General features: G+C 48.4%; 1 protein-coding gene and 2 non-coding genes across 3 annotated transcripts; all 3 read right to left on the reverse strand.

Annotated features, from left to right (window-relative positions):
* Positions 1-9,616: 9,616 nt before the first annotated feature.
* dio2 (iodothyronine deiodinase 2) lies at positions 9,617-11,572 on the reverse strand. The gene has a single exon (XM_078233214.1). It carries the CDS (start codon positions 11,283-11,285, stop codon positions 10,482-10,484), a length of 804 nt encoding a protein of 267 aa, XP_078089340.1. The 5' UTR covers positions 11,286-11,572; the 3' UTR covers positions 9,617-10,481.
* Positions 11,573-19,557: 7,985 nt separating this feature from the next.
* trnae-cuc (transfer RNA glutamic acid (anticodon CUC)) lies at positions 19,558-19,629 on the reverse strand. Its single transcript has one exon. It is a non-coding gene; the product is annotated as a tRNA-Glu (tRNA).
* A 19-nt stretch (positions 19,630-19,648) lies between these two features.
* Positions 19,649-19,720, reverse strand: trnag-ucc (transfer RNA glycine (anticodon UCC)). Its single transcript has one exon. It is a non-coding gene; the product is annotated as a tRNA-Gly (tRNA).
* Between the last annotated feature and the right edge of the window lie 1,992 nt (positions 19,721-21,712).

A 21,712-nucleotide genomic window follows, 5' to 3' on the forward strand; every position in this document is an offset into this window, starting at 1 on the left:
ATTAGGAAGAGAGAGAGGCATCTTGAGCTCTCTCCACTGGTTCATCATTTTTTTTGTATTCATTCGTGGGACATGGGCGTCGCTGGTTGGCCAGCATTTATTGCCCATCCCCAGTTGCCCGAGGGCATTTGAGAGCCAATCACGTTGCTGTGGCTCTGGAGTCACATGTAGGCCAGACTGGGTAAGGACGGAAGATTTCCTTCCCTAAAGGACATTAGTGAGCCAGATGGGTTTTTTTGACAATCGATAATGTCATCACTAGATTCAGATATTTTTTATTGAATTCAAATTCCACTATCTGCCATGGTGGGATTTGAACCCAGGTCCACAGCTAAGTTTCTGGATTAATAGTCTAGCGACAATACCACGAGGCCATTGCCTCCCAGTGGTTTTCATGATGTGAGGACATCTCAAACTGCTTTACATCATCAATAATTTTCTCGGGGGGTGCAGATTAAACAGGACATTGCTTTAAATTAGAGACAGGGGCAATGTAAGGAAGCACTTCTTCACATGAAGTGTGGTGGAAATCTGGAACCTTCTCCCCCCAAAAAGTTGTTGATTCTGGATACTTGAAGGGTCAATTGAAAATTTCAAACTTGACGTTGATAAATTTCTGTTGCATCGGTAAAGGTAGAGTCTCCAGGTGACCAGAGGCTGCTTTCCCCTTTGAGGGTGGAGGGGAGAGAGCTGACTGCTGGCGATTTAACCTGAGGGTCACCACACTTCAGGCGTAGGGCGAGGTTGAGAAGGTGCAGCCTTCTGTTACATAAGGACATGAAGGATTACAGAACCAAGATGGTTAGATGGAGTTAAGATACAAATCTGCCAAGATCCAATTGAACAGCAGAGGAAAGTCGAGGGGCTGAATGGCCCAATCTCCCTGTTCCTATGTAATGACTGTAGGGAAAGTATTACGATATCAGTGTTGTGTGAAGACCAATGCTACTCACTGAAATTCCCGAGAACTAAATTAGAACTAAAACACTTTCTGCTCAGTCACCCAAATGCAGAAGGAAAAACAAACAAAATACAGTAGGATAACAGTAATGTCTTACATCATTTTACTCAGTCCTTGTGAGTGATGTTTTAGTTTATGGAACATTTTAAAAGAGCCACAGGACCAAGACCTCACTATTCTGCATCGGAGACCACCCAGGAGGAGGTGGAAGTAAAGGTAGAAACCTTCCTCTTCAGCATCCCATTCACGCATCACTTCTGAATTACTGATGGTTTTAAACCAATTTAAAGAATGGCGGAGATACTTAACAAAAGTGGGACGGCACGGTGGCACAGTGGTTAGCACTGCCGCCTCACTGCGCCAGGGACCTGGGTTCGATTCCCGGCTTGGGTCACTGTCTGTGGGGAATTTGCATGTTGTCTGTGTGGGTTTCCTCCGGGTGCTCTGGTTTCCTCTCACGCTCCAAAGATGTGCGGGTTAGGGGGATTAGCCATGGTAAATGTGTGGGGTTACGGGAATAGGGCAGACGAGAGGGCCTCAGTGAGATGTTCTTTTGGACAGTCGGTGCATTCTTGATGGGCCGAATGGCCTCTTTTTCATCATAGGATCCCGACAATGCAGAAGGAGGCCAATCGACCCATCGAGTGCACTGGCTCGCTGACAGAATTCCTTACTGTTGTAGACAATCGGCACCGTAATCAGAGCTGCAGTATAAAACAGTCCCCTCACAAGAAACACAACGCAAATCCATTTCTTACAGAGTATCGTCACAGCTATCTGTATTTTTCTGCACTTGAACTGGGATATTGTCAGAGTGGGTGGAGAGTGGTGGTGGTGAGGGTGGTGGGAAGAGATCGTAACATAGTGGACTCACTGGATTAGTAATCCAGAGGCCCCGAATAATGCTCTGGAAACATGGGTTCAAATCCCACTGGGGCAGCTGGTGGAATTTAAATTCAATTAATAAATCTGGAATATAAAGCTAGTCTCAGTGATGGTGACCATGAAACTATCACTGATTGCCATTGAAATCCATCTGGTTCAGTAATGCCCTTTAGGAAGGAAATCTGCCGTCCTTACCCGGTCTGGCCTACATGTGACTTCAGAGTCACAGCAATGTGGCTGGCTCTTAACTGCCCTCTGAAATGGCCGAGCAAGCCACTCATTGCAAGGGCAAGGCTGTGACGATACTCTGTAAGAAATGGATTTGCGTTGTGTTTCTTGTGAGGGGACTGATTTATACTGCAGCTCTGATTACGGTGTCGATTGTCTACAACAGTAAGAAACTCTGTCAGCGGGTCAGTGCACTCGACGGGTCAATTGGCCTCCTTCTGCACTGTAGGCAGGAATCCTATGATGAGAAAGAGGCCATGTGGCCCATTAGGTCTGCACCGAATCTCCGAAAGAGCATCCCACTGAGGACTTCTCGTCTGCCCTATCCCCGTAACCCAAGGCTAATCCCCCAAACCTGCCCATCTTTGGACTGCGGGAGGAAACCAGAGCACCCAGAGGTGATGCATTTTGGTAGATTGAACCAGGGCAGGACTTACTCAGTTAATGGTAGGGCGTTGAGGAGAGTTACAGAACAAAGAGATCTAGGGGTACATGTTCATAGCTCCTTGAAAGTGGAGTCACAGGTGGACAGAGTGGTGAAGAAGGCATTCAGCATGCTTGGTTTCATCAGTCAGAACATTGAATACAGGAGTTGGAATGTCTTGTTGAAGTTGTACCAGACATTGGTAAGGCCACACTTGGAATACTGGTGACCCTATTATAGAAAGGATATTATTAAACTAGAAAAAGTGCAGAAAAGATTTACTAGAATGCTACCGGGACTTGATGGTTTGAGTTATAAGGAGAGGCTGGATAGACTGGGACTTTTTTCTCTGGAGCATAGGAGGCTGAGGGGTGATCTTATAAAGGTCTATAAAATAATGAGGGGCATAGATCAGCTAGATAGTCAATATCTTTTCCCAATGGTAGGGGAGTCTAAAACTAGAGGGCATAGGTTCAAGGTGAGAGGGGAGAAATACAAAAGTGTCCAGAGGGGCAATTTTTTCACACACAGGGTGGTGAGTGTCTGGAACTAGCTGCCAGAGGTAGTAGTAGTGGTGAGTACAATTTTGTCTTTTAAAAAGCATTTAGATAGTTACATGGGTGCGATGGGTATAGAGGGATATGGGCCAAATGCGGGCAATTGGGATTAGCTTAGGGGTTTTTTTAAAAAGTGCAGCATGGACAAGTTGGTCCGAAGGGCCTGTTTCCATGCTGTAAACCTCTATGACTCTATGACTATGACCCGGAGGAAACCCACGCAGACATGGGGAGAACGTGCAAACTCCAGACAGACAGTGAGGGATGGGTAATAAATGCTGGCCTTGTCACTGACTCCCACATCCCAGGAAAGAATAAAGAAGAAAAAGATACAGGCAGCAAAGTTTAAAACTAACTGAAGAGATTCTGCAATCCATGAAGCACGGAAGGGAAATTGGATAATTTTCTAGTAAAGCTTTTACTATTTTGAGTATGTTTCTGCTGTTTACACATCAGCCGTCCTAGCCGAGGATGTAATGGTGACTGCCAGAGCTAAAATCAATCGAGGAAGACATATTGATCAAACCATTGGTTCTTTACTCTTACACCAGCTTATCTACAATGCACAGGAGCAAGCAGGAGGCAACGTGTCCATCAGGCAAGCTCCAGTCTCTGTGACAAGGTCTACTCTCGGGGTTTCTGCTGCTGCTCTTACTCACCAAGTGAACATGCATCCATCTAAAAAAAAATGTCCGCCTCACGTTCAGACCAGAGGCTGGGCAAAAGTGAATCCCTGATTCCACCACAAGTGCCTCCCCCCAACACCCCCAAGCCCAAGGTGAAGGGAGGGTCCATAGGGGGCATGGGCCTCAGTGAATGTGGTCACAGCTCGGGAAAGTGAAACAGGAGGAATCACGTAGTCTAAAGTTTATTTATCAGTGTCACAAGTAGGCTTACATTAACACTGCAATGAAGTTACTGTGAAAATCCCCTAGTCGCCACACTCCAGCACCTGTTCGGGTATGTTGAGGGAGAATTTAGCGTGGCAAATGCACCTAACCAGCACGTCTTTCGGACTGTGGGAGGAAACCGGAGCACCCGGAGGAAACCCACGCAGACACAGAGAAATTGCTGGGCCTCTGACAGAAATCTTTGTCGCTTCTTTGGACACGGGTGAGGTCCCTGAGGATTGGAGGATAGCGAATGTGGTCCCGTTGTTTAAGAAGAGTAGCAGGGATAACCCAGGAAATTATAGGCCGGTGAGCTTGACGTCCGTGGTAGGGAAGTTGTTGGAGAGGATTCTTAGAGACAGGATGTATGTGCATTTAGAAAGGAACAATCTCATTAGTGACAGACAGCATGGTTTGGTAAGAGGGAGGTTGTGCCTTACAAATTTGGTGGAGTTTTTTGAGGAAGTGACAAAAACGGTTGATGAAGGAAGGGCCGTGGATGTCGTCTATATGGATTTCAGTAAGGCATTTGACAAAGTCCCACATGGCAGGTTGGTTCAGAAGGTTAAGGCTCATGGGATACAAGGAGAAGTGGCTAGATGGGTGGAGAACTGGCTTGGCCATAGGAGACAGAGGGTAGTGGTCGAAGGGTCTTTTTCCGGCTGGAGGTCTGTGACCAGTGGTGTTCCACAGGGCTCTGTACTGGGACCTCTGCTATTTGTGATATATATAAATGATTTGGAAGAAGGTGTAGCTGGTGTTATCAGCAAGTTTGCGGATGACACGAAGATGGCTGGAATTGCGGATAGCGAAGAGCATTGTCGGGCAATACAGCAGGATATAGATAGGCTGGAAAATTGGGCGGAGAGGTGGCAGATGGAATTTAATCCGGATAAATGCGAAGTGATGCATTTTGGAAGAAATAATGGAGGGAGGAGTTATACAATAAATGACAGAGTCATCAGGAGTATAGAAACACAGAGGGACCTAGGTGTGCAAGTCCACAAATCCTTGAAGGTGGCAACACAGGTGGAGAAGGTGGTGAAGAAGGCATATGGTATGCTTGCCTTTATAGGACGGGGTATAGAGTATAAAAGCTGGAGTCTGATGATGCAGCTGTATAGAACGCTGGTTAGGCCACATTTGGAGTACTGCGTCCAGTTCTGGTCGCCGCACTACCAGAAGGACGTGGAGGCGTTAGAGAGAGTGCAGAGAAGGTTTACCAGGATGTTGCCTGGTATGGAGGGTCTTAGCTATGAGGAGAGATTGGGTAAACTGGGGTTGTTCTCCCTGGAAAGACGGAGAATGAGGGGAGATCTAATAGAGGTGTACAAGATTATGAAGGGGATAGATAGGGTGAACGGTGGGAAGCTTTTTCCCAGATCAGAAGTGACGTTCACGAGGGGTCACGGACTCAAGGTGAGAGGGGCGAAGTATAACTCAGATATTAGAGGGGTGTTTTTTACACAGAGGGTGGTGGGGGCCTGGAATGCGCTGCGAAGTAGGGTGGTGGAGGCAGGCACGCTGACATCGTATAAGACTTACCTGGATAGTCACATGAGCAGCCTGGGAATGGAGGGATACAAACGATTGGTCTAGTTGGACCAAGGAGCGGCACAGGCTTGGAGGGCCGAAGGGCCTGTTTCCTGTGCTGTACTGTTCTTTTGTTCTTTTGACGTGCAGACTCCACACAGACAGGGGGAGCCAGTGCGGAGGCGGGCACGGATCGCGCTATTCACCTCACGTCCAACTTTATCAAGTTTTCGCGTCCAAAAACGGGCGCAACGCGATGGTAAAATCAGGCTCAGAGTCTCTCGCGATTAAACTGTGTATTAGAGGGAGTTATTGCTTTCAACACCTTATCCGTTCTCCAAGGCCTTTGTAATCTAATGGTGAAGCAGAAAGAGGCATTCGCACCTTCCAAACTCATCTGAGAAAAAGCAAGGACATAGCAATGGGGCTTTGAGCGTATAGCTCCAACAAGAACGGCCACAACACTTCAAAATGTACTCCATTGGTTGTAAGTGCTTTCAGATGTCCTGAGGCTGCCAAAACAGGTTCTCTAAGGGTGGAGTCACAGGTAGATAGGGAGTGAAGAAGGCTTTTGGCATGCAGGTCTTCATCAGTCAGGGTATTGAGTATAGCAATGGGGAAGTTATGTTGCAGTTGTACAGGATGTTGGTGAGGCTGCACCTGGAGTTTTGTGTTCAGTTTTGGACATCTTGCTATAGGAAAGATGTTATTAAACTGGAGAGAGTGCAGAGGAGATTTACAAGGATGTTGCCAGGACTCAAGGGACTGAGTTATAGGGAGAGATTGGACAGGCTAGGACATTTTTCTTTGGAGCGGAGGAGACTGAGGGGTGATCTTATAGAGGTGTATACGATCATGAGAGGCATGGATAGGGTGAATGCACTCAGTCTTTTGCCCAGGGTTGGTGAATCGAGAATGAGAGGGTATAGGCTTAAGTTAGGAGGGGTAAGAATTAATGGGAACCTGAGGAGCAAATCTTTTACACAGAGGGTGGTACGTGTGTGGAATGAGCTGCCGGAGGAAGTGGTTGAGGCAGGGACATTGACAACATTTAAAAGGCATTTGGACAGATACATGGATAGAAAAGGGTTAGAGGGATATGGGCCCAATGCAGGCAAATGGGGTTAGCTTAGATGGGCCTTTTGGTCAGCAAGGACCAGTTTGGGCCGAAGGGACTATCTCCGTGCCGTAGATTCTATGAATCTACGATTCTATGATAAATGCAAATCTTTCTTCATAGCACTGAGGAACTAAACTCTGTCCACTCTCACCCAAAAAACACTTAGTCCATTTTTTTCATTCTTCAACCATTAGCAGCTCAGGAACTGGTGGAATGTAGAAGGATAGTCTCAAATTAGTGACAAAAGCTCAGACTCTAACCCTCTACCTTGTTGCCTCATTGTTTTTTGTTGTTATTTGCACAAAGCTCTCCACTGATAACAGACCCACAGTGAACTGTCTGGGTCACAGACAGGGCTGTCCTGTACAAACAGTATGGATGCTGCCACTTAGCCCCGTGGCATCACATGGAACTCAGCGGAGACTTTCCCCCCCTCGCTCTCTCTCTCTCTCTTGTTTCATACATACACTTCAATGTTCCTTATTTTAGACGTTCTGTCTTCTGTCTAACACACATGCACCGTACTCTAGAGAGCTTCCCGTCACGCCTTGTTACCGTTGCAAAGGAACCCAGGGGATAGAAAGGAAGCCAATTAATTTGTTCAACGGCCCTTCGCATTTGGAACCTGAAATTTCCTGTCAGGCACAATTACCTGGATGTAGTTACGTAGACCAATTATCCGTCATTGGCACCACAGCAGGGATCTGAACGCGAAAGGCCAGGTTAAACACAACTCCAACGCAGCTGTGACATAGAGAGCCGTGCTCCCCATCCCTGGCCCCACCCAAAGAAACTGGCCGGTGCCGAGAGAGGCCCTTCACATTCAGAGAACCTCCTCACTCCAACTTTAAATGATATCTTGGAACAATTGAGAAAGAAATAACCCTATTAAGCCGATAAGTGAGCAAAGGGCACGCAAGTTGTGAATCACCGCAGAGTACTTCACTATTTATGTCACATTCCGCTAACCTCGTGGAATGGGGAGCTCACCAACATCCCACCCCTCATTCCCCACCCCCTGCAGTGAGTGTCAAGGAATTGCTGGGCGCATACCTTACACGTGAATGAATCTCGCCGCAGAAATTGAATGTTAAAGCTAAAGTTTATTTATTAGTGTCACAAGTAGGCTTACATTAACACTGCAATGAAGTTATTGTGAAAATCCACTAGTCGCCACACTCCGGCGCCTGTTCGGGTATACTGAGGGTGAATTTAGCACGGCCAATGCACCCTAACCAGCACGTGTTTCTGACTGTGGGAGGAAACCGTAGCACCCGGAGGAAACTCACGCAGACATGGGGAGAATGTGCAAACTCCACTCAGACAGTGACCCAAGCCAGGAATCGAATCTGGGTCCCCGGCGCTGTGAGGCAGCAGTGCTAACCACTGTGCTACCGTGCCAGCCATGACTCCATTTCCTTCTCTGCACATTTATTTATAAATCTCCCGCGTTAAGGTGACACACTGTTGGTCCCTTCATTCTCTGAGGTACAAGATGCCTGGTTGCTCCCACCCCATCATTATCTGATCTCCCTTTAGGCAAACTGCAGCAGAAATGGTTTTTGAGTTGAAAATATCCAACTCACGGTGCACACCACAAGATGCCCTCCTCCACCAAACTCTGGCCAGTTGTCCCAGTCTAATAGCTAAGGGAGTGTCTCTAAATCACATCCTCAAAACTAATAACAAACATTGGCAGTTACTGAAGTGAAATCACAGAATCGACGGCACGGACACAGGCCCTTCGGCCCAAACTGGTCCATACCGACCAAAAGGCCCATCTAAACTAACCCCATTTGCCTGCATTTGGCCCATGTCCCTCTAACCCTTTCCTATCCATGTATCTGTCCAAAAGCCTTTTAAATGTTGTCAGTGTCCCTGCCTCAACCACTTCCTCCGACAGCTCATTCCACACACGCACCACCCTCTGTGTAAAAATGTTGCTCCTCAGGTTCCCATTAATTCTTTCCCCTTTTAACTTAAGCCTATACCCTCTAGTTCTCAATTCCCCAACCCTGGGAAAAAGACTGAGTGCATTCACCCTATCCATGCCTCTCATGATCTTATACACCTCTCTAAGATCACCCCTCAGTCTCCTACGCTCCAAAGAAAAAAGTCCTACCCTGTCTAATCTCTCTCTAGAACTCAGTCCCTTGAGTCCTGGTAACATCCTTGTAAATCTCTTCTGCACTCTCTCCAGTTTAATAATGTGTTGGCAGTGGGTGATTCGTGTCCCACCCCAGACTCGAGCACACAAACCGAGCTGGCACGCTGGGAGAGTGCCACTCTGTCGAGAGGTGACATGTTAGACCCAGGTCCCTCCTGCCCTCTCAAATCTCCCATGACACAAAGAGCAGAGGGGCTTCTCCCCAGGGTCCTGGCCAACATTCATCCCCCCCCCCCCCCCCTGTCAGCAAACAAAGGATAGGAAATGCTGCGGAGAGCTGGGCATCTGAAATAAAAACAGAAAGTTCTGGGTAGACTCAGTAGGTCTGGCAGCGTCTGTGGAGAGAGAATCAGAGCTTATGTTCCGGGTCTTAACTGACCCTCCTACGGACCCACAGAACAGAAGGATCAGCTAGATTCGAATCGTCAACTGTGGCCGGAGTTCTCCAGCCGTTCCCGCCCGGCCTCCGCTGCCGGCGAGAATGGAGAATCTTCGTTCGCGGCAGCGGGACTGGAGGATCCCAGCCACGAGCGAGCTTGGAGAATTCGGGCCTCTGTTTCTCTCCAAGGACGCTGCCAGACCCACTGATGATTTCCAGCATTTTCTGTTTTTATTGGTACGGAAACAAAAACGGTCGCTTGTCACAAAAACTGGCTGCCGCGTTTCGTCTATTGCTGCAGTGACTACACGTCGAAACGAGTGGCTACATTGGCTGTGAAGTGCTTTGGGACAACTGTCATCGTGTACGGATGAAATAAGCAAGCACAGGAACAAAAGGGAAGAACTGCAAAACCTTTTTATTGTAACACAGATCAAAGTGCACTCTTGCATAGCACCACAACTCGATTCTTTAGACATAAATAATTTCAAGACGGATTCTCACACAACATACTTCACACACAGTGCGAGGTTGCAGTGGGAACGGGCAGTGCTGTTTCCACTTCCGATTGCTGACTGAGTGTGCAACTCTTTCGCCAGTTATCATCATCGTGCACGCCCAGTTCCCCTCCCGCCATTTGCTCCATTGGATGCCCACAGGATAGAACCCGCGACTCAATAACTTACAAGATAAGACAGTCTCCTGCACCGTGACGTCGCCAGTTGAAGAGGACGCACGGCAAATAACGGGGGGAAAAAAAGGTTGCATTAAAAAACCCACCTGTGTTTGAGGACGCTACACAATTCTGACAAAGGAATAAATCATCTTCTAACGAAAATTCAGCGAGGGCAAACCTGGGTTATTCACGATTGGCGGCAGAATTATTAAAGGCAACAGTTTACATCCAGAAGAGGGATTTTGGAGTTCAGTTCAGTCTATTTCTGCTTTCACTTGGGGTGAGATTGTTTCTGAGAACAGGACTTTGCCAGTTCCAGTGGAGGGTGAGGGTCTTCAGTTTGTCTGAGAGCTTTTTCTTGAGAAAGGAAATTCGTTCTTGGGGTGTGAGCATCGCTGGTGAGGCTGGCATTTATTGCCCAGCCTCCTGGTTGCCCCTCGGCAAGGTGGCGTTAGTGGGTCTGCTTCTCAGACCATTGCGGCAGAGGAGATCCCAGGGCAACGGGGACTTGGAGGATATTTGGCCCCGTGATGAGGAACGCAAGGCAGCCGCGTGTCGAAGATGGGATTGTTGCCGGTGGAGACTCGGAGGGGATCTTGGAGACGGAAGTGCGCTGGCAGCCCTCACCCCTCTGCGTGGCAGAGTTGGCATCGCCGCAGCTTTACACTTTCCCACTGCTGTGTTGCTCCAGCCAGGCCCTCACCTCAGTCAGGTTGTAGAAGAACGGTCCTTTACCCCCCAGGTAAGCGATTTTCTCATTCTGTACGATGCAGAACCTCTCGAAGGAGACGCCATAAGCCGCATTGCTATTGTTGTCCATACAGTCGGCCACCACCCGGCACCGGGGGGGCACCCGGAAGTGCTGGAGCAGCAGGCTGGCAGCAGAGCATCGCTGCGCCAGGCTCCGGTGGCGGGGCAGCTGGAACTGAGAGGTGGCAGCCCAGCCGTCCGAGGGGTGGGCCTCGTCAATGTAGACCAACAGGAAGTCAGCAACCGCCGAGAACTCTTCCACCATGCGGCAGAACGCCGGCAACCCGTTGGCGAATGGTGGTCACGTGGCAGAACCAAAATTGACCACCAGGGGCCTGCCGGGACTGGCAAAGTCCAGCAGGTGGCACTCTGTGCCTGTGCCCTTCACCTCCTCCTCCCCCTCCTCCTCCTCCTCCTCCGTGCCCTCCGCCGCCTCCATCTCGCTCAGCCGCACCACCCGCGAGTTGGGCGCCTCGCCGCCCTGCTGCGCCCGCTTGAAAGCGTCCAGGAGGAAGCTCCGCCAGACCGACTGCAGACCCTCCACGGTCAGCATGCGGGGAGCGCGGCCCTTGCACGGGGGCCCGACGCAGTTCAGCCGCGCCACCACCTGCTTGAGGAGCACCACCGAGTCGTAGACAGCCAGGAAGAGGCAGTTGGAGAAGAAACCTGGCAGGATCTGCAACTTGATGAGCATGTCAAGACTCAACAAACCCATCCCTCCGAGGACTTGGCAATGTCCGTGGGAGGACGGAGGAAACTCGTCTGGTTCTTTTGGCTTGTAGCAGAGTCTCTCTCTCTCTCTCTCTCTCTCACTCTCTCCGCCTGCCTCCTCTAAGCCTCTTCCATTGTGCTTGTCAAAACAAAAGTTTTTGCCAACTGTCCATCATCTGATTCACCACTCTAGTCGTCTCGCTCATTTACTCTTCTTGTTTCGACTTGGGAGAGACTGAAGGGGAGGAGAAAGATGCTGAAGGAACAAAATCCAACAGATTGAGCTTCTGCGATGCAGTTAGCAAAACGTCCAGCTTTTCTTTCTGTTAACTGAGCTAACGTGCACTGCTCCCTCTCTCTCCCTCTCTCTCCTCTGCTCCGTTCAGACTTTTTAGTGAGTCTGCACAAACTGTTGCAGTGCCAGCCTTATATACACAGTTGCTGCTGATTACTGGGGCTAGATGCAACAGGGCTAATCTCTTTTTAAGATCATGACGTGAGCTACTAGTTGGAAAAAGGCTTGCCTTGGATAGGAGTCAACCTGGTAATCAAAAAAGGCATAGATTCTATTAAAAAAAAAAGCTGCCTCAGTGTTACTTCACATCCGCTGTTTTTACTGGAACATGTAAAATTAGGGTTAAGTGATTAAAGTGACGCCCATTGCAGTTACAGAGCCTGATCTTTTCGTTTCCTCAGTATTCGGGGGTTCTGCCGTGGGGGGACGCACTGTGGGAAGGGAGCCCTTTCTATCGTGTCTTTCGCAGCCACAGAATGTCCCAAAGTGCTTCCTGCCCAAATTAAATACTTAACCAACTGAGATGCAGTTTTGCCATGCAGGAAACGCGGCAGCCAAGTTACGCACAGCAAGCTCCCACAAACAGCAACGGGATACCAGCCCCAGAGTCTGTCTTTGGAGTCGTTGGTATTAGGAACAGACATTGGGCCCAGAGTTCTGGGGAGAAGGATAGTCACAGGGCTCAGTAAAACCAGCGATCCCATCCCAGAGCTTCTGCTTGAAGCAAATAGGAAGAGAGAGATTTCTATTAGTGCAAACTGTGCGTTTGGACAAGAGGACGGCACGGTGGCACAGTGAGTGGTGAGCACTGCTGCCTCACCACGCCAGGGGCCCGGGTTCGATTCCCGGCTTGGGTCACTGGCTGTGCGGAGTCTGCATGTTCTCCCCATGTCTACGTGGGTTTCCTCCGGGTGGCCCAGTTTCCTCCCACAGACCGAAAGACGTGCTGGTTAGGTGCATTGGCTGTGCTAAATTCTCCCTCAGTGTACCCGAACAGGCGCCGGAGTGTGGCGACTAGGGGATTTTCACAGTAACTTCATTACAGTGTTAATGTAAGCCTACTTGTGACACTAATAAATAAACTTTTTTAAAAAGCCCTTGCACATTTAAAGAGGTGGGGAGGTGGGGGGAGCACCCCTACTGAGGGGGTGGGGGGACCCCTACTGGGTTAAGGAGAGCTGCAAGCCCTGTCTTAGATTGGAACTCAAAGAGTTAGATTTCAGCCAGACTTAACTGGAAGGTGACAAAGCACGCTCTCTGAGACAGTTTCTGAAAGGGTTCATACATAGTACTGCACAATGAGGTTGTTGCACTGTTCCTCTCTTCCACTTCCTTTAATTGGTTTAAACACAGCTACAGAGTCAGATCTTTGCCATGCGGCAGCTTACGGTGTACAACCCAACAGTACTCAGTCAAATCAGACTCCATGATATGATTCACTATTATCCAGTTGACTATAGGAACTCAGGGTGCTAAGCTTTACTGTTCCAGTCTAACTACAGCCAACAGTGATCTTCCTAAAGCACCAAAACACTTACAACCTTTGATCTCTTCATCATTCTTCGGATGTGGGTGTCGCTGGCCAGCATTTATTGCCAATCTCTAATCGTCCTCGAGAAGGTGGTGGTGAGCTGCCTTCTTGAACCGCTGCAGTCCGTGTAGGTGCATCCACAATGCTGTTAGTTCCAGGATTTTGGCCCATCGACAGTGAAGGATAGATTTCCAAGTCAGGATGGTGAGTGACTTGGAGGGGAACCTCCAGGTGGTGGTGTTCCCAGGTATCTGCTGCCCTCATCCTTCTAGATAGTAGTGGTCACAAATTTGAAAGGTGCTGGTGAAGGAGCCTTGGTGAGTTGCTGCAGTGCATCTTGTAGATGGTACACACGGCTGCCACTGTGTTTCCGTGGTGGAGGGAATGAATGTTTAAGATGATGAATAGAATGCCAATCAAGCAGGGCTGCTTTGTCCTGGATGGTGTCAAGTTTCTTGAGTGTTGTTGGAGCTGCACCCATCCAGGCAATTGGGGAGTATTCCATCACACTCCTGACTTGGATCTTGTAGCTGGTGGACAGGCTTTGAGGAATCAGGAGGTGAGTTACTCACCACTGGATTCCCAGCCTCTGACCCACTCTTGTAAGAGATCAAAGGTCGAAAATGTTTTGAGTATGTCTGGTCCAGTTTATATATTGGTTAATGGTAACACCCAGGGATGTTGATTGTGGGGATTCAGTGACAGTAATGCCATTGGGTGTCAAGGGGTAATGGTTAGATAGTCTCTTGTTGGAGATTACCATTGCCTGACACTTGCGTGGCGCAAATTTTACTTGCCATTTATCAGCCCAAGCCTAGATATTGTCCAGGTCTCGCTGTGCTTGGACACGGACTGCTTCAGCATCTAAGGAGTCACAAATGTAACAATAAAATTAGATAATGACCTGACCATCAGTTTCCGGTGGTGTTGCTTGGGGGATGGATTAATATTGGCCAGGAGACAGAGGAGAACTGCTTTGTTCTTCTTTGAAACAGTGCGTGAGTACTTGCCCGTTCAGCTGGGAAGCAGATGGCACTTGCGACAGTGCAGCACACCCCCAGACATGGGGAGAACGGTGAGTGTCAGCTCAGTCTTGGGAATGGGATTTACTTACCCTGTGTTTAACGCAGTTCCAATCAGCTTTCTATTCCACAGTTGCTGGTGGTTGTACTCTCTGCTGAATGGAATTATCATCCGCCCAGTGAGACTTTAATCAGCTCCACTTGCACAGAATCCAATCCCTTTACTGGATTTGCAAATGCTATTATCGTTATCCTGTTACAGAAAGCTCCCCTGACTATCACATGATGAAGTCTATGATTTATTTTTCATTATCTAGAGTGTGGAAGAAAGATCTCATTGTAATTTGTGGAAATGAATTGAATTCCTCGTACAGGAATTGTTTAATGTGTTCCAGAATAAATACGGTGTGCCCGTGTCCTCTACACTACCTTCGCCCACTCCATTCTCTCCCATTATCTCTTATCCATACATTATCTTCATGAGACAACACGCTCCATTGTCAGCTAGCACCACTCTCACCTCTAGGCCAGGTGACTGCAGGTGACTCATATCCACTGCAGAGAAATGAGCACCGAATGTGGGATATCTCACCCAGTGTCAGTGCACTGTCTGAGATATCATCATTTGGACTAGACGTGAAACCCAGGCCCCGTCTGCCCTCTCAAATGGATGTCAATGATTGTAGCCAGAGGGTATTGCTGCAGGAGTTCCTCAGGATAGTCTCCTGGACCCTAACACTTCAGCTGCTTCATCATGACCTTTTCTCCAACATAATGTCACTGATTAGTGAATAGTGTTCAGCATTATTCGCAATTCCTCACATACTGAAGCAGTCCATGTCCATTTGCAGCAAGACCTGAACAACATCCAGACTTGGGCTGACAACTGACAAGGAACATACACATCACACAAGTGCCAGACAGTGACCATCTCCAACAAAATAGAGTCTAACCATCACCCCTTGACATCCAGTGGCTAAACCTCCACTACCAACATCCTGGGGGTTACCATTGACCAGAAACTGAACTGGAACAGCCATAAAAATACTGTGGCTACAAGAGTGGGTCAGAGGCTGGGAATCCTGTGGCGAGTAACTCACCTCCTGACTCCACAAAGCTTGTCCACCTTCTACAAGACACAAGTCAGGAGTGTGATGGAATATTCTCCACTTGCCTGGATGAGTGCAGCTCCAAGAACAGTCAAAAAACTCAATATCCCCCAGGACAAAGCAGCCCGTTTGATTGGCACCACATCCACAAACATTCATTCCGATCACAACCAATGCATAGTAGGAGTGCGTCCATCTATAAAATGTACTGCAGGAACTCACCAAGCCTCCTTCAACAACACCTTCCAAACCCAGGACAAACCCAGAAAGACAGGGGCAGCAGACACATGGTAACACCCATCATCCTGACTTGGAAATATATCACCATTCCTTCACTGTTGCTGGGTCAAAATCCGGGAACTCCCTCCCTGACACCCTAGTCGGTGTCACAAAATTCCTTGTTCCTTCCAAAGTATTTAATTGGCTTTTACATGTATGTTGTAACCTGGAGCCATGGACAGTGATAGTAGAGACTCCGATTTTCTTTCCTCACAGGAATCTCTCCCGCTTTTACAGCCCGCCATTGGCATGTGTCAAAATACTCAACCTGGTTGCCCACGTTTTGAATGCTCCTTCTTTGGCCATCAAGATTAGGGCAGGGGGATTTGCAAATTGCAAAGGGGTTTGGATGGAGTTGATAAAGAGAAACAGCTTCCACTGGCAGGAATGCCCAGACTTATAATCATTGGCCAGAGGAACCCCGGGGAAGGTGAGGAACAGAAGAATTTACTCAGTGAGTCATTATGGTCTGGAATGCGTTAATTGAAGGGGGGATGGGGCAGAATCAAAGGCACCTTTCAAAAGGGAATTGGATAGATATTTGAAGGGGAAAGATGTACAGGGCTGTGGGGAAAAAGGGCAATGGGGCCAATTATAGATGTACCAATGAGCTAGAACCAGCATGATTGGCAGAATGGTGTCCATTTAACTGTATCATTCTATACCTTTCAGTTCTTAGGGCAATGTATATAGCATTCTGTTGCTGGTTCTATAGCATTCTATGGTTCTATAGGTCAGTGGGACTAGGCAAAAAATGGTTCGGCACAGACAAGAAGGGCCAAAGGCCTGTTTCTGAGCTGTAATTTTCTATGGTTCTATGGTGTAGAGGGTGAGTGCTGAATTCTAACCTATCTTCATTGGTTCACCTATATAATTTCTCTCTGTACTCAATACAGAAACAGGCCATTCAGCCCAATTGTCCCATGCTGGTGTTTATGCTCCATCGAAATCTCCACTTGATGGCCTTAATCGGGGCAGGTGCAGACTTCCTGTCCGAGGCCCTGCCTTCCTCATCGTAAAATCACATCCAGGTCAGGGTGGGCAGGGATCCCCGGGGTAGGGGGGTGTGCGGGGGCCATGGGGGTGGGGGGGGGGCGGTGGAATTGCCTCAAAACCCACTGAGGGGGGAGCATAAAATTCAGGGAAGTCACTTGGGGAGACGTTCAACAAGGAGGCCTCATTCCAAGCACCCTGCTCCCTCACCACACTGAAATGTATGATAAGAATCATAGAACCTGGAAGGAGGCGATTGGGCGCATCATCTCTCTTCTGGTTCTTTGTCAGAGCAAACCTCATTAGCCTCTCCTATGTGACACTGTTTCAATATGGGTGAATGCTCAAGAGGCATGTCTAGGGCTGTTGATGTGAGTTGACCACGACCTGATAGACAAGGTCAATGACATCAGATTCGGGGGGAGGGGAGTGGCTTATGGTATTGTCACTGGACTATAGGGTGATGCCAGGCAATGCTCTGGGGACCCGGATTCGAATCCCACCACGGCAGATGGTGAAATTTGAATCTGGGAAAATCTGAATTGAAAGTCTAATGACGACCATGAAACCACTGTCGATTGTTGTAAAAAAAAACCCATCTGGTTCACTACTGCCGTCCTTAGCTGGTCTGGCCTACATGTGACTCTAGAGCCACAGCAAAGTGCTTAACTCTGAAATATCCTCTGAAATTGCCCAGCAAGCCACTCAGTTCAAGGGCAATTACGGATGGGCAATAAATGCTGGCCCAGCCAGTGATGAACACATCCCATGAACAGGTCAGGTGTGCCAAAGGACCCCGTTAACCATCTGCATTTGACACAGGCAGCCACTATTTTGGGGAAGGGATCAGTCTTGTGGAAACAGTTGGGAACTACTCGCTTCTCCCAGTGGAGTCAGAGAGGTTTACAGCATGGAAACAGGCCCTTTGGCCCAACTTGTCCATGCCGCCCAGTTTTTATCACTAAGCTAGTCCCAATTGCCCGCATTTGGCCCATATCCCTCTATACCCATCTTACCCATGTAACTGTTCAGGTGCTTTTTAATAGGGATTTGCAGGAAGCATTCTCAGCGGCAGAGTGAGAAACCTCTGCCGCTCTTACCAACTCTGGGCCCAAATGTGACTCTAGTCCGCAAGCCCACTCAAAGTGGTTCAACTCGATAGGAAGCAGGAGCAGGCCATTGACCCCATGAGCATTCAGTGGTGACCACCCACTTCAACTCCATTTACCACCTAGTGCCTGATCTCCCCCCATTCTCGGATCTGACCTGGTGTCTATCAGACTGAGGGACTGTACCTCACGTCAATCAGGCTAGTCCCGATTGGGGTCGACCCTTAACTACTGTCTGAAGTGACCGCAGGAACCACTAAGTTGCACTGAACCACTGAGAAAGCGCCGCACCAAGGCGATCAATGTCAGTCTCGCCAGCGACGTGTAAATTCTGAGAATGGATCTATTTTTTAAAAAGCTGACTGTCTGCACTTGCCTCCAGCTCCAAGAACTGGATGTTTTTAGTTAGTGTTGTCTGAGCAAAAACTGCATAGATCACAGGAAATATGGTCAGATTTATTTCTCTGAAATGCATTGAGTAATCATGCCCTTCATCCAATTCACTGACCGACAAAAAGGCTTACATCATCACAGTGCTGTTGGAGTGTCGGATTGAACCATCCTGGCTGAACTTCCAACCATCGATCCGGCTCCATACCCACACACAGTCACTGAGTCCTTTCTGGTACTTCCAGGCGTGTCCTTATGCTGTCAGCCCCCACCTCCACCCCCCCCACCGCCCCCGCTACTCCGCCCCCCCCCCCCCCCCCCCCCCCCAATCCTCACACAACCCTCCCCCAAGCCCCACACAAGCTTACCCTGGATGCCGGAACCTGGCAGGAGCAGCAGAATTCACCAGATGCCACTCCGAGGTGTGAACCATGGTCACACTCAGCGTAACCACAGAGAGAGTTCCAGCAGTGAGTAACCCTGAGGAAGTTTTTCAATTCTCAAGAGGGCGGCACGGTGGCACAGTGGGTTAGCACTGCTGCCTCACAGCGCCAGGGACCCAAGTTCAATTCCCGGCTTGGGTCACTGTCTGTGCGGAGTCTGCACGTTCTCCCCGTGTCTGCGTGGGTTTCCTCCGGGTGCTTCGTTTCCTCCCACAGACGTGCTGGTTAGGGTGCATTGACCATGCTAAATTCTCCCTCAGTGTACCCGAACATACACCAGAGTGTGGCGACTAGGGGGTTTTCACAGTAACTTCATTGCAGTGTTAATGTAAGCCTACTTGTGACAATGAATAAATAAACTTTAAACAGTAGGAAAACGTGCCTGCCGGTCTGATGGACTCACCCACCCAGAACATTAATTTTAGCCATGGGAAATGGAGATGAGAAAGTGGGGGAAGTGACAGTGGGCGACCATATTGGTGATAATGACCACAATTCAGTTAGATTTAGTATTATTGTGGAAAAGGGCAGAGATAAATCAGGGGTAAAAGTTTGAAACTGGGGGCAGGCAAATTTTACAAAACTGAGAAATGATGTGGCTGAGGTGGACTGGACAAGGCTGCTAAAGGATAAATCAGTGGCAATTCACTGGGGAGCACTAATAAGTGAGATCCTTAGGGTACAAAGCAAACATGTCCCCTCCAAAAATAAGAATGGTCCTGTCAAATCTAGGCCCCCGTGGTTGTCTCGAAAAATCATAGAAAATCATAGAAACCCTACAGTGCAGAAGGAGGCCATTCGGCCCATCGAGTCTGCACTGACCACAATCCCACCCAGGCCCTTCCCCCACATATTTTACCCGCTAATCCCTCTAACCTACGCATCTCAGGACTCTAAGGGGCAATTTCTAACCTGGCCAATCAACCTAACCCGCACATCTTTGGACTGTGGGAGGAAACAGGAGGACCCGGAGGAAACCCACGCAGACACGAGGAGAATGTGCAAACTCCACACAGGCAGTGACCCGAGCCGGGAATCGAACCCGGGACCCTGGAGCTGTGAAGCAGCAGTGCTAACCACTGTGCTACCGTGCCGCCCCAAAACATTCTCTGACCGGGAATCGAACCCGGACCGCGGCGGTGAGAGCGCCGAACCCTAACCACTAGACCACCAGGGAGCACACAACAAATCATGAATGCGATGGCCGGGAATCGAACCCGGGTCAACTGCTTGGAAGGCAGCTATGCTCACCACTATACCACCATCGCAAATACAGGGGAAGATTAAACAGCAGAAGAAAGCTTATGATAGTCACAAAAATCTCAACACTGCAGATAGCCTAGAGGACTATAGAAAGCACGGGGATCAAATAGAAAAAAGAAATAAGGAAATCAAAGAGAGGGCGTGACAAAATATTAGCAAGCAAGATTAAGGAAAACCCAAAGATATGTTACTAGTATATAAAGAGTAAAAGGATAGTTAAGGAAAAAGTGGGATCTATCATAGATGAAGAAGATTTAGAATATTGTGTACAATTCTGGTCGCCTCACCACCAGAAGGATGTGGATGCTTTGGAGAGGGTACAGAAGGGGTTTACCAGGATGTTGCCTGGTATGGAGGGTATTAGCTATGAGGAGAGGTTGGATAAACTCAGTTTGTTCTCACCAGAATGACGGAGGTTAAGGGGTGACCTGATAGAGTTTTACAAGATTATGAATGACATGGACAGAGTGGACAGTCAGATGCTCTTTCCTAGGTAGAAAAGTCAAGTACTGGGAGACATAGGTTTAAGGTGCATGAGGAAAAGTTTAGAGGAGATGTGCGAGGCAAGTTTTTCACACAGAGGGTGATAAATCTCTGGAACGAGCTGCCCGGAGAGGTGGTGGGAGCAAGCACGATAGTGTCATTTAAGGGGCAACTAGAAGAATACATGAATAGGATGGGAATGAAAGGATACGGACTCCGTAAGTGCATACGGTTTTAGTTTAGGCAGGCATCATTGTCAGTGCAGGCTTGGAGGGCCGAAGGCCTGTTCCTGTGCTGTGCTGTTCTTTGTTCTTTGTTCTAAGTGAACTTGTGTGAAGATGCAAAGGATATGGGAAGAGTTTTAAATGATTTTTTTGTCTCCGTATTCACAAAAGAAAGGGATGATGCGGATATAATAATCCAAGAGGAACAGCGTGAAATATTGGATAAAAGAATCATAACGACAGAGGAAGTCAGAGTTGGAATCCTTGAAAGTGGATAAGTCGCCAGGGCCGGATGGATTGTTCCCTGGGATAGTGAAGGAGGTTGGAGGGGAAATAGCAGACTGGGCAGGAAGGTGGCAAATGGAGCTCAACTCAGTGTAAGGTGATGCATTTAGGGAGGTGAAACAGTAAAAGGGAATATGCAACAAATGGGTAAATACTGAGAGGGGTAGAGAAGTGAGAGATCTTGGCGTGCGAGTGCACAGGTCCCTAAAGGTAGATAAGGTTGTAAAGAAAGCTTATGGAATGCTCTCCTTCATGGGCAGAGGTATAGAATATAAAAGTAGGGATATAATGGTGGAACTGTAAAGGACACTGCTGAGGCCACAACTGGAGCATTTTGTGCGATTCTGGTCACCACATTATGGAAGGATGTAATTACTCTGGAAAGAGCACAGAGAAGATTCACTAGAATGTTGCCAGGGTCGGAGAATTGTAGCTACGAGGAGAGATTGAAGACATTGGGGTTGTTTTCCTTGCGGCTTTTCTCTGATTCTATGAATCTGCCTTCTCGTTGTCCTGATTGACAGACTGACAGCTTTGCTTTATTTCTGAACTATCACCTGATAGAGATTAAATGCACCACTTCCATACTGCGGTTTGTGGGATCTTGCTGTGCACACAATTGGCTGCCATGTTTCCCACACATATTTCACCAGGATGTTGCCTGGGCTGGAACGTTTCAGCTATGAAGAGAGGCTGGATAGGCTGGGATTGTTTTCCTTGGAGCAGAGAAAGCTGAGGGGAGACCTGACTGAGGGGCGTAAAATCATGAGGGACATAGATAGGGTGGATAGGAAGGAACTAAGGTCCCTCAGTAGAAGGGTCAATAACAAGGGGGCACAGATTTAAGGCAAGGGGCAGGAGATTTAGTGGGGATTTGAGGAAAATTGTTTTCACCCAGAGGGTGATGGGAATCCGCAACTCGCTGCCTGAGATGGTGGTAGAGGCGGGAATCCTCACAACATTTAAGAAGCATTCGATGAGCACTTAAAACACCGTTGCATACAA

Source organism: Mustelus asterias, chromosome 18, assembly GCF_964213995.1.
Source record: "Mustelus asterias chromosome 18, sMusAst1.hap1.1, whole genome shotgun sequence".
NCBI lineage: Eukaryota > Metazoa > Chordata > Chondrichthyes > Carcharhiniformes > Triakidae > Mustelus > Mustelus asterias.